Genomic DNA, 17378 nt, shown 5'->3' on the forward strand with positions numbered 1-17378 from the left:
TATTGTTGAGGCATCGCTCAGCAAGGTTTTCCAGTCTCCCTCCTATATGCTGATACATCACTATGTTTGATTCAGCCTATGACAGCAGTCATCAGCAAACTTAAATCTGGCGTTGGAGCTGTGCTCAGCCTCACAGTCATAAGTGTAGAGCAGGGTCTAAGCACACAGCCTTGTGGTGCACCTGTGCTGATAGAGATTGTGGAGGAGATGTTGTTGCCAATCTAAACTGACTGAGGTCTGTAAGTCGAGAAATCGAGGATCCAATTGCACAAGAAGATACCAAGGCCAAAGTTTTAAGGGGATGGTAGTATTGAATGCCAAGCATCCTGATGAATGTATCTTTGCTGCCCATATGTTCCTGCATTGAGTGAAAAGCCAATGAAATGGCATCTGCTGTGGACCTGTTGGGCCGGTAGGCAAACTGGAGTGGATCCAAGCCACTTCTTGGGAAAACACAAAACACAATTTCTCATTTCCCTCCAATACAGCAATCTTGCTTTCAAGTCCTCAATTTTGTTCTCCAGCGACCGCACATTTGCTGGGTAGAGGGGGCCTCATCCCTCTGTGTTTCAGCCTGGCTCGGAGACCCCCGCCAGACTCGATTCCGGACACGGCAATGAACTTTCGTCTGCTTAAAGGTGCATTACCTGCTTGCTCAAGATGGTGACATCTGTAGTTCATTGAACCGATTTAAAAGTATGTAGCTTAAAGGGAGATTACATGTTGCAGATTGCAGTGAGAGGAATTCAAAAGAAATATATTTAAAAGTATTGTATGTAGCCTGCAGAACGTCAGCTTGGTTCACCTGCACCATCTTGGATTAAACCCCTGCCCACTGGCACAGATGACCAAGATCCCTTTGTGATCTTCGATAGTCTTCATTGTCCACTCCACCACAAAGTGTTCTGAAGAGACTTACATGCACTTACAGGGCATGGTCGGGCCTAGCATTGAAACACCAATGCCCCAAAACAGAAGAGCCGACAAAAAGTAGTGTTTAGAGACCAGCCCATCTCAGGAACACCCTTCCCACCACCGAGGTGCACTGCCGCTAGAAAGCGGCACCCTTCATCAAGTTCCTCCACCGTCTAGGAGGAGTTCCTCCACCACTGCTTGAGTTGCACTGCTGCGATTGGGAAGGAAGGAATCGTAGGTCCAACACCACCAACTTCAGGAACAGTAGGTCCCTTTCAACCATCAGACACCTACAGCAGAATGGATAACTTCACCCTCAACTCTGAACTGATTCCACAACCTATGGACTCGCTTTCAAGGACTCTACAAATCATTTTCTCGGCATTCGTTATTTATTTATTACTTTTTTAAAAAAAAAATTCTGCATTTGCATAGTTTACCTTCGCTTGCACGTTGGTTGTTTGTGAGACTTTGTGTGCAGTTCTTCACTGATTCCATTGTATGCCTTCGTTCTACTGTGAATGCCTGCAAGGAAATGAATCTCAGGGTTGTTTATGGTGACGTAGGTTTACTTTGTGGTGGAGTGGACAATGAAGACTATCGAAGATCACAAAGGGATCTTGGTCATCTGTGCCAATGGGCAGACTTATGGCGGATGGAGCTTAATCCAAGATGGTGCTGGTAGACCAGGCTGAACTTTGAACACAAGTCCCAGAAGTCAGGTACTTACCAAGGGTCTAGAAGTACAATGGCGGCAGCAAGCACAGTCGAAGGACTGCCGCTGCAGAGGCCAGGATGCTGTGATGGTCACACGGACCAGAGGCTGTAATCCAGGAGGCTGGCCTCACACCAGGGGAACAAAACTTCACAGGGACCCAAGGTGAGACCGAAGGGTTAAACTTCTGCAGAAAATCCTCCACTGCTGCAGCATGTGCTTCAGGGAGAATGAGACTCTATTGTACATACGAGTGACTCTGGTTATAAATAGCTTCTGATTATTTGGAAATATTAAGTAACCGAGGAGGCCCGGAGGTAGCTTCGTGAAGGATTGTGCCTGGGGGCGGGGATTGTCAAATGACATTTATAATAAAACCTAAAGATAGGTGTTCTTCCAGGGTAACCTCCCTACAACCTTAAGCTACTGCAGGGCTCTAAAGACGTCAGCATGTCCATAGAAAGCGTCCGTCTGGATGCATGACGGCCTGGTACAGCAACTGCTCTGCACATGATCGCAAAAAAACTGCACAGAGAGTCGTGGACAGAGCCCAGCACGTCACAGAAACCAGCCTCCCCTCAGTGACTCTCACTGCCTCGGTAAAGCACCGCGCAAATTCAAAGACCCCACACACTCCAGACATTCTCCCCTCTCCCCCACCCCTCCCACTGGGCAGGAGTGAGGAAATGTTGCAACTCCATAAAAGCCTGGTTAGACCACTCTGGGAGTATTGCGTTGTGTTCTGGTCATTATAGGGAGGATGTGGAATGGTCAGAGATGCTGCCTGGATTAGAGAGCGAGGCTTATGAGGAGAGGTTGAGCGACTTCAGGCTTTTTCTCTTTGGAATGAAGGTCACTACTTAGCCACTCAGCAACAAGCCCAGGTGCCAAGTATAGCACAGAATTAATCTCCCCCAAGATTAAGACTGTAGTAGCTTGGAGCAGAGAGGAAGTTACTGGACCTGGGAATAAAGTCCAATGTGAACCGATCTACTCGGCGAATATCAAGATTGTTTTTTGTTATTCTTCAGTACATAAATTAAAGGAGAGTGAAATGATTGTTACTCCAGCATAAAAAAACTTAAAAGACAACATAATAAATGTAAGAGCAATCTAACAAATCACAATGTACTAGTGTGGCTGCATATACCTGTAGATACAATCTGATGGGTGCAGATTGTACACGAGGTGACTCTGACAGGAAATGATGAAATGACTAAGTGTCTTGGCAAGAGGGACTCTTCTCGGTTTCAGCAGGGCTGATGGAAACGCAGCAGGGTGGAATGCCAGTGTAGGTATGAGGTCTGGACTGTAAGCAAAAGGTGGCAGTGCACGGGGAGGGATGGATTAGAACTTGAAGCAGCGGTGTTTCGGGACCACGTTAGACACAGGGATTAATACACAGTCATCCTCGGTAAAAAATCTGTGTGAGTTTAAAACTATTCCTCAGGAGAGTCATCGTCCATCTGGAAGGTCAAATGTAAAAGGAAGTTTACAGTTAATGGCCGGACCCTTAACAACTTGCAGAGGGATGCCGAGTCCCAGTCGACAGCTCGTGGGAAGTGGCCACGTAAGTAGATAGGGTGGTAAAGAAGGCATACAGCACCGCAGGCTCCCATCGCCAGGGGCCCGGAGCACAAGAGCCAGGAAGTGATGTTATGGCAGTGTAAGACTTTGCTTAGGCACTACGCCCCCCCCCCCCCCACACACTCCTCCCATGCACACATTTATCCACACCTCTTCAATATTGCAATCAAAACCCACATCCACCACTTGCACTGGCACCCTGTTCCACAGTGTCACCACCCTCTGAGTGAAGTTGTTCACCCTCAGCTGCCTCTTAAATACTTCACCTTTCACCCTGAATCTGTGACTTGTAGTCCTAACCTCAGTGGAAAAAACCCTGCTTGCATTTACCCTATCATAACTTTGTATACCTCTACCAAATCTCCTCTCATGACCCTACACTCCAGGAAATAACTTCCCATTGTGCACATTTCTGGTCACCCCCATCACAGAAAGGTGCGAAGGATTTGGAGAGGGTGCAGAAGAGTTTCACCAGGATACTGTCCGGTTTAGTGAGCACAAGCTACCAGGACAGGTGGGACAAACTTGGGCTGTTCTTGTTGAGAGAGACACCACTGAGCAGGCCCTTCCGCCCCCAACGAGCACACGCTGCCCAGCAACCCACCTAGGTAACCCTTGCCCAATCACAGGACAACTTTCAACGACCAATTAACCTACCAACCAGTACGTCTTTGGAATGTGGAGGGGGGTGGGGACTGGAGCACCCGGAGGAAACGCACGAGCCCACGGGGAGGAATGTGCAAACTCCTTACAGACGACTGGAACTGAACCCCAAACTCCGACTCCTCGAGCTGTAACAGCGCCGTGCTAACCACTGCACTCCTCTAGACAATCAGAGCCTATAGAGGTTCATAAACTCACGAGAGGCGCAGATAAGACCGACAGTCAAAATCGTTCACCCTGGGGTAGAAATGTCAAATACTAGATGACAGACATTAAAGGTGAGAGGTGGAAAGTTCAACAATGTATGGGCTGGTTTTGTTTTGTGTTTTTTTTTTAAACACAGAGTGGGGAGCGCCTGGAATATGCTGATGGGGGGTGGGTTGGAGAGTGGCATTGAAGAGTGTTAGACACAGGAATATACAGGGAATAGAGGGATACGGATCGTGAACAAGCAGCAGTGATTTGGTTTAATTGGTATAAGATGATGAGGGCCATTGATCGTGTGGATAGCCAGAGGCTTTTTCCCAAGGGCTGAAATGGCTAACAGGAGGGGGCATAGTTTTAAGGTGCTTGGAAACAGGTACCAAGGGGATGTCAGGGTAAGTTTTTCACACAGAGAGTGGTGGGTGTGTGGAATGCACTGTCGGTGGCGGTGGTGAAAGTGGATACAATAGGGCTTTTTAAGAGCCTCTTAGATAGGTACATGGAGCTTAGAAAAATAGAGGGCTATGCGTTAGGGAAATTCTAGGCAGTTTCTAGAGTAGGTTACATTGCTAGTACAACATTGTGGGCTGAAGGGCCTGTCATGTGCTGTAGATTTCTATGTTAACTCGCCATCGTGCTCAGTCTGGGACAGAGGGTCTTGTTCCTGTGCAGTACTACTCCATGTTCTATGCTTGATTGAAGAGGTACACGTTGAGAGTGTGAAGCAGCAGCCTAGTTCCTGTAACTGATGCAACCCCAACGACGGCACACCAGTGACCATACTTCATTAGGAGTCTGAAGAGATCTGGAATGTCACCAAAGACTGTAGCCAGTTTCTGCAGCTGTACTGTGGAGAGCATTCTGACAGGCTCCATCACCGTCTAGTATGGAAGGTCTAACGTACAGACTCAGAAATAGCTGCAGATCATTGCAAACTCAGCCAGCTCCAGCGTGGGCACTAACCGCCCCACCATCGAGGACATCTTCAAAATGAAGTAGCGTCCATCATTACAGACCTTCACCACCCAGGACATGCCATCGTCTCGTTGTTACTATCAGGGAAGGGGTACATAGGCCTGAAGGCGCACACTCAATGTTTTAGGAGAAGCCCCTTCCCCTCCGCCATCAGATTTCTGAACGTCTACCAACCCATAAAAGTTACTTCACTATTTTGTTCTCATTTTTCACTTCTTTTGTATTCTAATTGGAATTTATAGTAATTCGTAAAGATTTGCTTTATTTGTCACAAGTGCATCGAAGCACACAGTAAAATACATTGTTTGCATCCAATCAAATCAGCGGGGATTGTGCTGGGGGCAGCCCGCAAGTGTTGCCACACTTCCTGTACCAACATAGCATGCCCACAACTTACTAACCCTAATCCCAACTATACATCAACGTGGGAGTGAACTGGGGCACCCAGAGGAAACCCACGCAGTCCCGGGAAGAACGTACAAACGCCTTAAAGGAGGTGATGGGATTTGAACCACTACACTACTCTACACCCGGTTTATGTATTGAACTGTACACCTGCCACAAAACAACAGATTTCACAATATACGCTAGCGACAACAAACCAGTTTACTCTCCAGAAATTAACTCCGACCAGGAGAAAACAGCTTAACTGGCTCCCATCAAGTCACCGAGCCCAGTCAGTGGTCGAGGGACTGAATCTTCAGCAAAGTGGGCAGGTTACGTATATTCCTGGGTAACTTTCACTCAGCTCCAGAGGAGGTTCACAAGGGTTATCTCAGGAATGACAGGGTTAATGTATGAGCAACAGTTGATGGCTCCGGGCCTGTACTCACTGGAGTTCAGAAGAATTATGGGGGTATTTCATTGAAACCCATCCAATATTGAAAGGCCTAGATAGAGGGAAGATGGAGAGGATGTTCCAAGACTGGGAGAGTCTAGGACTGGACGGCACAGCCTCAGAATAGAAGGATGCTCCTTTAGACAGAGGTGAGGAGAAATTTCTTTAGCCAGAGGGTGGTGAATCAGTGGAACTCATTGCCACACACAGCTATGGAGAGAAAGTCAATGGACATAACGAAAACAGAGGTTGACAGGCTCTTGATTAGGAAGAGCGTCAAATGTTACGGGGCGAAGGCAGGAGAATGGGGTCGAGAGGGATGATAAATTAGCCATGAGGGAATGGCAGAACAGACTTAATGGGCCGAATGGATAGTTCTGCTCCCTTGTCTTCATGTCTTATGATCAACTACTGCCCGGGTTTAAAGGCTCAAGGGAGATTAATACCTTTGTGTGTTATTATTGGTACGTTGATTAGTTGCTAGGTGATGACTGTACCAGAGAGGAACCAGGCAGAACAAGTTAACCAGCTCATTAAAAACAGTGCTTCGAATAAAATCTGATCTCATTACCTTCAAGGCACATGGTGACATCTAATTTGGCAGATGACAGGAAATTCGGAGGCAGTGTTGATAGTGAAGGTGGTTATCGTGATCAATTAAGGAAATGCACCGAGGAGTGGCAAACGGATTTCAATGCAGTTAAGTGTGAGGCTGTGCATTTTATAAACTCAAACCAGAGTGAGACATACTATAAATGGTAAGGCACAAGGGAGTATAAGAGTATAACTTGTTGAAAGCAGCATCACAGGTAGACAGGGCGATGAAAAGGTTAATATGCTAGCTTTCATCAATTAGGACACTAGATTAGTTGTAGAAGTCACTGGTGAGGATGCACTTGGAGTATTGTATACAGTTTTGGTCACCCTGTCATATGAAAGCTGTGGCTAAACCGGAAAAAGTGCAGAAAAGATTTGAGGATATTGCCAGGACTTGAACGCCTAAGTTACAGGGAGAGGTGGGCCAGGCTGGGTCCTTATTCCTTGGAACGTAGGAAAATGAGGGGTTTTATCGAAGTCATTAAAAATATGAGAGCCATAGACAAGGTGGATGGAAACAGTCTTTTCCCCCAGGGTAGGGGGAACTAAGAGGCATAGATTTCAGGTGAGAGGGGTAAGATTTAAAAAGGACATGAGAGGGAAACATTTTAGTGTGGAGGGTGGTAAGTATATGGGACAAGCTGCCAGAGGAAGTGGTTGAGGCAGATACAATAGTAAATGGAGTGTTGGGATTTATCGTCCCAAAACTGTGCACAATACGCCACTGTTAGAGCAACCAGGGAGTGGCTTCAAACGAAGAACACCGATGTCTTTGAATGGCCCAGTTGGAGTCCTGACCTTAACCGATCGAACGTCTCCGGCAAGACCTCAAGATTGCTGTCCATCGCCACTTCCCAACTAACCTGGCACAGCTTAAGCGATTTTGCAAGGAGGAATGGACAAATCTTGCTCCATCACATTGTACAAAGCTAATAGAGACTTGGCCAAAATGCTATCAAGTCACCTCTCATCCTCTTTCACTCCAAATCAAAAAGCCCTACCTCTCTCAACCTATCTTCATAAGACATGCTCTCGAATCCAGGCAGCATCCTGGTAGATCTCCTCTGCACCCTTTCCAAAGCTGTTTATTTCTTTGTCATGAAGAAAACTGTAATTACTGTTATTTCTTTGATATGAACATCAAATAAAACAGCTGTAACATAAGATTTCTTCTTCGTTCTTGACTTCTGAAGAAACTTGTGGACAACTTCATCACCAGACCCAACTTACGAACCCCCTCCCATACATTTGAGAGATTGGTGCGAAGGGTGGGGTGGGATTTACTGGAAACTGCAGGGCTGTGGGCATCTCTGGCCCGGTTGGGGACAAGACGTTTCCCCTTGCCTTCTCCCCGCTGACTGCAACAACGTGGAGCTGTGTGCAGCCAATCAGAAATGGGAATGCTGAGCAGACTCACTCGCTGAGTCAGTGAAGCTGATTGGCGGCCGCTCTTCCCTCTCCCATCACCGCCGTCTCTGTGTCTCCCACACACCGTGGTTGTTCAATCCTGACTTACAGACCGTTGGGGTTACGAACAGTTCTCAGAAACGTAACCAGAATCAGATTTAACATCACTGATTCATAAGATGTGAAGTTTGTTGTTTTACCACAGCAGTACAGTGCCAAGACATAAAAATTACCATAAATTATAAGACTAAATAAATAATGTAAAATAAAGGAATAACGGGTTAACCCATAATGATTTATGGGTTCATGGGTCATTCAAAAATCTGCATTAACCACCAGACCATTAGACATAGGAGCTTAATTAGACCATCTGGCCTGCTCCGCCATTCACTCATGGCTCCCAACACCATTCAAGGTCAAGCTCAAGTTATTCAACCATACACATGAATACCACCAAATTAAACCATGCTCCTCTGGGGCCAAAGTGCAAAACACAGACCAACAGTCACACACAACGCATAAGCACATATAATTATGATAGCAGAAAAACACAGTTACAATAAAAAGTTAAAAATAATATATCCCAAGTCCTTGTAGATTGATGTGCATGGATGTTGTCCTCTAGCCATGTTTCTGCAAGAATAGCCCGCAGCAGTTTCTCATATCACTCAGTGCAGCCCCAGATAAACACCATCCAGCTTGTCTCCCACCGAGCGAACACTGGAGAGCAGCAATGATGGGAGGAGCCAGTCTTTAACTCAATGCAGAATCCAGCAGCAGACAGCCAGCTCCAGCATCTCTTTCTCCAGCGGCCGCAACAGGCGACCCCGAGGCCTGAATGAGGCCTGCTCTGTCCCACACCCGAGGCCAGCAGCTCCCCCGCAGTCGGTCTCGCCAACGAACCAGTGAAACAAGCTCACAGTATTCTACATTACCCACGTCCAACAGGGTCTGGTGATCACAACAAAAACATCCAAGAAAATCACCTGCACCATCTGTTGGATCATCCATCAACTCCACCAGCTTCTTCCCTGGGCAGCTAAAGCAGGCTGCAACACAGTACACAACAAGTCCAGCTCCATTTCTATTCAGTAACTCGCTACCAGCATAGACCTGCAGCACCTGTTCTTCTTAATATCCACCAGTGTCTCGTGATTGTGAAAAAGACGCAAAGGACAAACAATTTCACCTTTGGTTGGACTCAGAGAGGCCGATGTGACCGAGCGCGCCACCATCTTACTGGAAGAAGCCTTCTCCCTGTAACCTTTTATACCCTTACTAATCAAGAACCTATCAACCTCTGTCTTAAACATACTCAATAACCCATCTGTGGCAATGAATTCCACCGATTCACCACCCTCTCACTAAAGAAGTTCCTTCTCATATCTGTTCCAGGGGGTCATCCTTGTATTCTGAGACTGTGCCCCCTAGTCTTAGACTCTCCCTCTACTGGAAACATCCACTCTATCTAAACCTTTCAATATCTGATTAAGTTCAAAGAGATTTCCACCCCCCCCCCCCCCCCCCATTCTCCTAAACGCCAACAAGTACAGGCCCAGAGTTATCAAATGCTCCTCCTGTGTTAGCTCTTACATTCCCAGGATCATTCTCATGACCCTCATCTGGACCCTCTCCAATGCCAGCACATTCTTTCTTAGACAAGGGGCCCAAAGCCAGGACCTGCCTGCAAAGTGAATATAACGATAAAAACAAAAATTACCAGATATAACCAACTGGCCAGAGAACGGTAGAGTTTACATTTCAGTCAATGACTGGAACGCTAAGGTGAGATTAGCTTTATTTGTTACGTGTACAGTACATCAAAACGTGGAGTGAAATGCATCGTTTGTATCCACGACCAACATCTGAAAAATGTGCTGGGGGCAGCCCGCGTGTGTCACCCCACTTCCGGTGCCAAGACAGCATGCCCACAACTCACTAGCCCAAACGTCTTTGGAATGTGTGAGGAAACTGCAGCACCCTGAGGAAACCCACTCAGTCACTGGGAGAACGTACAAACTCCTTACAGACTCTGATGGGAAGCGAAGCCCAATCGGCACAGTAAAGCATTGCGCTAACATCTACCGGCACAGCCACCCGTAATATTCCCTGTTTTTATTTCAGGTTTTCATCGCCTGCCATATTTTGATTTGGAATAACTGATATTATAACACAGCCGTGAAGTGTTAGTTGTGATCCTACCACCAAATATATCTTTACCTCCCCCCCCCCACCACTTTACTTTCCACAGGGATTACTCTCTCTGTGATTCCCTTGTCCATTCGTCCCTCCCCACTAATCTCTGCAGGCGGCCTAAATGCCACACCTGCCCACTCACCTCCATTCCGAGTCCCAAATCATCCTTCCAGGTGAGGCAACACTTCACCTGTGAATCAGCTACTGTGTCCACTGCTCCTGATGTGGCCCCCTCTACGTCGGAGAACCCCGTCACAAACTGGAGAGCCGCCTCGTTGAGCACCTCTGCTCTGCCTGCCGAAAGCGGAACTTCTCGGAGGCCTAACATTTTAATTCCCATTCCCGTTGTGACATGTCGGCCAGTCGCCTCCTCTTGTGCAAAAATGAGGCCTCCCTCAGAGTAGAGGAGCAACACCTCATATCCATCTGATTAGCCTCCAATCCGATGATATGAGTATCGATTTCTCCTGTCAGTAAAAAAAAATCCTCCTCCTCCCTTCTTCTGTTCTCCACTCTGGCTTCTTAATTCTTCTCACCTGCCTATCACTCCCCCGGACCCCCTCTTCCTTCCCTTTCTCCTATGGTCCACTCTGCTCTCCTATCAGATTCATCTTCTCCAGCCCTTTATCTTTCCTCCCCACCTGGCTTCACCTATCACTTTCTGCCTTCCCCTCACAACAATTTTTTTTTATTCTGGCATCTTCCATCTTCATTTCCAGTCCTGAAGAAGGGTCTTGGCCCGAAACGTCGACTGCCTTTTTCTATAGATGGCACCTGACCTGCTGAGTTCCTCCAGCATTCTGTGTGCGTTGCTTGTGATAGCTTTATTAGTTTCTGTACAACCACAGTGAAAGAGTGATGGACCTCGTCCTTCTCGTCACAAGGGGGAAATTGTCAAAATGACAATTATAGACCACCTCATAAATTACATCTGAACTTCAGGTAACTTATAAATATCACTTGTGCGTCATGATAACATCACTGCATTAAAGTCATGCTCCACCCTCTCACTGCACACAGTTCTCAATTATTTTCAAACATCCAACAACTTTCACAACAAGCAACTTGGGACTTTAATTTAAACAGGTTGGGACTTTATTCCCTGGAGTGCAGGAGAATGAGGGGAGATCTGATAAAGGTATACAAAATTATGAGGGGTATAGATAAAGTAAATTCAAGCAGGGTTTTCCACTGAGGATGGGTGAGACTATAAGTAGAGGTCATAGGTTAAGGGTGAAACTGAGGGAAACTTCTTCACTCAGAGGATAGTGAGAGTGTGGAAATGAGGTGCCAGCGGAAGTGGTGGATGAGGGTTCGATTGTAACATTTAAAGAGAGGTTTGGATAAGTATACGGGCGGGAGGAGTGTGGAGGGCTATGGTCCAGGTGTAATGTCGGTAGGACTACGCAGAATAATAGTTCAGCACAGACAAGAGGGGCTGAAGGGCCTGTTCCTATGCTGTAGCGCTCTGTTACTCTATGAACCTAAGATACTCAATGAAACTGAAGCTAAGATTTCCGTGGATTAATCATCATCAGCTCTTCATTAGAGGAGTCATAGGAACTTCCTCTCAGAAACCTCCAAGAGGACCGCAACCTTCTCATATGATTTGGAGGCTTGCGTGCCTCAATGACCCAGAGAACAATGTTGGCTGGAGTCAGGGCCTTCTGCTTGGGCTCTTGGTTGGATCAGCCATGCCAAACAGGTCAAAGGGTAGAGGCCAGACTAAGAGAGGTCCACTGGCCCTCTAGGTTTGGGTGTTCAGCTCAGGGCCAACAACCCTGACCGGTAAAACAAAACTGTTACTGAAACAGCAATGAAGAATCCTTCTATGTCTGTGTGCGACAGTATGGACAGACAGAACTGGAGGATCTTTATTGCTGCCCTAAATGCCAGCGGTGTAACGGGCAGTAAGTCCTCTCAGAAACAGCCGGATACCACGCACCAAAACTAGCTCAAAAATAGCTTTTATCCCACTGTGATAACATTATTGAATGATCCCTCGGTACAATGAAATGGACTCTTGACCTCACAAACTACCTTCTTAATGTCTGCCTGCACTGTACTTTCTCTGTTACTGTGGTTACTGTGACAACCCCAGCTAGAAAATCAGAAACAGAGAGGTTTATTATCACTGACTTTGATAGCGTGAAATCTGCTGTTTTATGGAAGCAGTACAGTGCAAAGACACAAAATAGTTATAAATTGAAAAAAAAAGAAATAGAGCAAAAATAAAGGAAGTGTTCGTGCGTTCATGGAGTTGGCTGTGTCTGCAACTCTCCGCAGCCTCCCACCTGCGCACAAGGAACTGGAGATTTTAAATCAAGCACTGCATATGGTTTCAGTTCAGTCAATGTGGAACTGTGCTGTGCGACTAACAACGTGGACCTCCAAGCTCAAACCAAATTTAAGTCTGGATCTTAATTCCAACACGCAAGTCAACAAGGTGACTGTGTGGCAGCAGAAATTTTAAAATTCCCAAACAGACCCTGATGGCCAGCAGAGTCACAGGAGCCTCAAATGAGTCCTGAAGGAGGATGTGGGCCTGAAATGCCAATGATTTATTCCTCTCCATTGATGCTGCCTGACCTGCTGAGTTCCTCCAGCATTTACTGTATGTTTCTCTGGGATTCTAGTATCTCCTGCTTATGAGACTTTGCAGTGTGCTTGTTAGGTACCCAATCCTCAACTGTCTCGATACAGAAACTGTTCTGCCTGCGACCGCAAGGACCACAGAACGGTAACTACAGTTTCTCTTTGCCCAAAATACTTTGCTGTTTGTTCCTGAAAACTTGACGCCGTATTTAAAATTGCTCCATGTTTCAGAACCTACTGCAGATTGGTGTGCTTATTTTTAGAAATATGCCTTCTTCTGATAGAACAAAATAAGTGGAGTGGAGGCGGTTTGTGGATCTAAGGTGCAGGAGTTTGAGATCCCTGAGAATCAGGTAGATTCTCAGTGCAGGTAGATCTCTGAGAACCATGAGCCAGAGGGATAATTGAGGCAATTTTTACCATTCTAATTTCACTCCCCACCCTCATCCCAACATGTCAGCCGTGGCCTCCTATGCTGATGTGGTGAAGCCACTCTTAGGCTGGAGGAACAACATTCAGATTCCGTCAGGGTGGCCTCCAACAAGATGGCATGAACATCGATTTCTCTAACTTCTGGTAATGTCTCCCTCTCCTCCTTTCTCTATTTTTTTTTAATTCCCCATTCTGGCTCCCCTCTTACCCCTTCTCTTCTCCTCATCTGCCTATCACCACCCTCTGGGGCCCCTCCTCCTTCCCTTCTCGCATGCCCCACTATCCTCTATCAAATTCCTTCTTCAGCCCTTTTCATGTACCACCTCCCAGCTTCTTACTTCATCCCCCTCCCCCACCCACCTGGCTTCACCTATGACTCTAACCCCCCCCCCCCATCTTCTTATTACCCGGTAATGCTCGCCAACTCTTCCTCCGCTGAATTGATGACTGAGCTCGTCAATTTCATCAACTTCGCTTCCACCTTCCACCCTGCCCTTAAATTCACTTGGTCCACTTCTGACACCTGCCTCCTCTTTCTCAGTCTCTTTCTCTGGAAGACAAACTGTCAACCGACATATTTAATAAACCTACCGAGTCCCATGGTTACCCTGACTGTACCTCTTCCCACCCTATTTCCTATAAAAATACTATTCCCTTTTCTCAGTTATTTCACCCCTGCCGTATCTGTTCCCAGCATGAGGCTTTCCTTTCCAGGACATCATTCCTTCTTCAAAGAATGGCATTTCCCTTCGTCCACAGTTGATGTTGCCCTCACCTGCATCTCCTGAACATCGCACTCACCCCATCTTCTCACCACCTTAACAGTGATAGAGTTCCTCGTGTCCTTACTTACCACCCAAAGAGCTTCCTCATTCAACATGTCATTCTCCCCAACTTCTACCATCTCCAAAGGGATGCTACTGCTAAAAAACATCTTTACCTCTCCCCCCCACTCCTTTCCACAAGGATTGCCCCTCCGCGATTCCCTTGTCCACTTGTCCCTCCCCACTAATCTCTCTCCCAGCACTTATCCCTGCAAGCGTCCCAAATGCCCCACCTGCCCATCCACCTCCTCCCTCACCTCCACTCAGGCGAGGCAACCCTCCATCTGCGAATCTGCTGGGGCTGTCTATTGCGTCCAATGCTGCGGATGTGGCCTCCTCTACATTGGTGAGACCCGTCGTAAATTGGGCGACCGCTTTGTCGAGCACATCCACTGCACCCACTTCACGGTGACCAAGCATTTTAATTCCGATTCCCATATGTTGGTCCACGGCCTCCTCTTGTGCCGAAATGAGGCCACCCTCAGGGTGGAGGAGCAACACCTTTTATCCCATCTGGGTTGTCTCCAACCTGATGGCATGAATATCAATTTCTCCTCCCAGTAAAAAATTCCCTCCCCCTCCCCTCTTCTTCTATTCCCCACTCTGGCCTTTTACCACATCTCCCCTGAGTATCACTTTCCCCTGGGTCCCCTCCTCCTTCCCTTTATCTTCTCCTATCATATTCCTTCATCTCCAGCCCTTTACCTTTCCCACCCACCTGGCTTCACCTATCACCTTCTAGCTAGCCTCCTTCCCCTCCCCCCCACCCTTTTGTTCCGGCATTTTCCCCGCCCTGAAGAAGGGTCTTAGCCTGGGAGAGAATGTCACGCACAACAGTCGCTGGAGTTTACAGAGAATGGTGCAAGAAACAAAAGACATCCAGTGAGACGCAGTTCTGTGGGTGAAAACGCCTTGCTAATGAGAGAGGACACAGGACAATGGACAGACTGGATCAAGCTGGCAGGAAGGTGACAGTAAGTCAAATAACCAAGTACTACAATAACGATCTACAGCTCTGAACACACGGCACATCGAGCCTTGGAATGGATGGGCAACAGAAGACCATGATATACACTCAGTGGCCACTTTATTATGTACAGGAGGTACGAATAAGGTGAGTGAAGCATATCATGCGTGCAGGGCAGGGCACCTCCAGTTAACCTGCACAGACACTTCCATAGGGACCACTCGCAGAGATCCGTGCTCGCCCTGACCTTAATATTTGTCGGCTTGCATAAGGTTTGAAGAAATAGTCAGACCACTTCTTGATCAATAAGATTACGGAAAGTGGCTCTGCACTAACACACTGGAGAAAATGGAAGCACTGTAGGAAGTTCTCAAATCCACCAGCAAGATGCTAATCATTACAGTTTAGCAACTCTTACGACTTAGTGGAGTGAAGGGGGATGAGAGGTGACTTGATAGAGGTGTATAAGATGATATAAGAGGCATTGATAGAGAGACTTTTCCCCAGGGTGGAATTGGCTAATACAAGAGGTCATCACTTAAGGTGATTGGTATCGGTGGGGGAGGGGAGAATGTCAGCGGTAAGTTCTTTACACAGAGTGTGGTAAGTACATGGAACATCCTGCCAAGGGTTGGTGGTAGACCATTAAGAGCATTTAATAAACCCTTAGACAGGCACATGGATGAAAGAAAAATGGAGGGCTGTGCGGGAGGAAATGGTTAGATTGATTTTACAGAAGGTTAAGAGGTCGGCACAACACCGTGGGTTGAAGGGCCTGTACTTTAACGTTCTATGACCACTTTGACGATTTTCCAGTAAAATAGACGTTTTTGTTCTAGTTTTTTTTTAATTTACAGATACAGTGTGGAGTAGGCCCGTCTGGGCCCCTTTGATCCGCGCCACCAGCAACCCTAATCTTTAATCCTAAACTAATCACAGGACAATTTACAATAACACACTAACTGGTACGTCTTTGGAATGTGGGAGGAAACCAGGGCACCTGGAGGAAACCCACACATTCCGTGGGGAGAATGTATGGACTCCTTACAGAGCACGCCAGGACTGAACTCTACATTCAGACACCAGGAGCTTGAATGGATCTCATGTCTGATAAATTAAACTCTTCACCTCACAATCTACCTCATTATGACCTCGCACCTCATTGTCTGCCTACACTGCGCTTTGTCTGTAGCTGTTACACTTCATTCTGCTCTCTGCCATTGTTTCACCTGCAATGGATCTGACCTGTATGAACAGTATCTGAAGGGTCTCGGCCAGGAAGGTCAACCCTATTCCTCTCCACACAAACGCTGCCCGGCCTGCTGAGTTCCTCCAGCATTTTGTGTGTGTTGCTCTGGATTTCCAACATCTGCAGAATCTATAAGCATGCAAGACTAGCTTTTCACTGCTTCTTGATAAACCAATAATAAACCAATTCAAATTCCGTTTCCTGCTTCTCAAACACCCACCATCTGTTGCAGATTGCTGTTGTTTTCGAAAAAAAACATCAGTATCACTCTTCCACAACGTTGCCAGTTTTTACTTTAAGAGCTGCAGTTTTACAACAGGGAAACAGGCCATTCGGCACATCATGTTTCTGTTGACCCCCTCGCTTATCTACACTAATCCCGTTTGCGTGCATTAATTCTATCTCCATCTGTGGCCCGCTCATTCAAGTACCAGACGAGATGCCTCTTCAACCTTGTCGCTGTCGCTGTCGCTTTCTCCACCGTCTCCCTTGACAATTCAAGTTTATTCAGAGATAGACTGAAATGGAGACAGAAGCTTAGAGTGGAGTTCAAAAGTTCAAAGTTTTCTTCTAATGAACCAGTGGTCCACACTTCATTCTAAGCCTCTCTTTTCATTTCTCAGCAACCTCACACACACACACTTTCCATCCGCCGGCGCTCCTAAAATGCAATTGTTTCCGATCTGGGTCAGAGTCTCCCGATTCTCTGGCGCTCGAATTAAATTAAATTAACAGGTCGAGCAATCCGTGCTCGCACTCTGTGTTACCAACATTTGCTTCAGAACAAACATCCCCCGCACCAGCCCCGCCCAGAGAGAGAGAGGGGGAAAAAAACAAAATTGCCCCGAACATTCACAATCTTACCGTTTCCCAGCGGCATCGTAATCCTGCCTCTCAGCACAATAACAGGATTTCTTGTCACAGTCCGTGGCCCCGCTTCGAGGTCAGACTGGGAACGGCGCTCGTCGATACCATCAGCTGCTTCGATTAATTTCTGTTGCGTATCTCACACACGTGTAAACATCTCGGTAATCTCGGAAGTGCGTGCCTGAGAATTATTAACCCCTACCTTCCCGTCACTGTTCAAAGGGTACACGGGGAGGAGAGACTTTCAGAGTCCCGGTGTCGACAACGTACAAAATGAATGTATTATCAAAATCCGTATATCACCCTACACTACCCTGATATTCATTTTCTTGTGGGCGTTCACAGTA

General features: G+C 46.9%; 1 protein-coding gene across 1 annotated transcript in view; it reads right to left on the reverse strand.

The window, feature by feature from the left end:
• The window catches only part of pfkfb3 (6-phosphofructo-2-kinase/fructose-2,6-biphosphatase 3), a 92961-nt gene extending 75786 nt beyond the window's left edge, over nucleotides 1–17175 (reverse strand). The window contains exon 1 of the mRNA XM_073066536.1: nucleotides 17029–17175. Coding sequence (XP_072922637.1) covers nucleotides 17029–17044 — 16 coding nt within the window. The 5' untranslated portion in view covers nucleotides 17045–17175. The remainder of the gene's footprint in view (nucleotides 1–17028) is intronic.
• Between the last annotated feature and the right edge of the window lie 203 nt (nucleotides 17176–17378).

This window comes from Hemitrygon akajei, chromosome 14, assembly GCF_048418815.1.
Source record: "Hemitrygon akajei chromosome 14, sHemAka1.3, whole genome shotgun sequence".
Classification (NCBI taxonomy): domain Eukaryota; kingdom Metazoa; phylum Chordata; class Chondrichthyes; order Myliobatiformes; family Dasyatidae; genus Hemitrygon; species Hemitrygon akajei.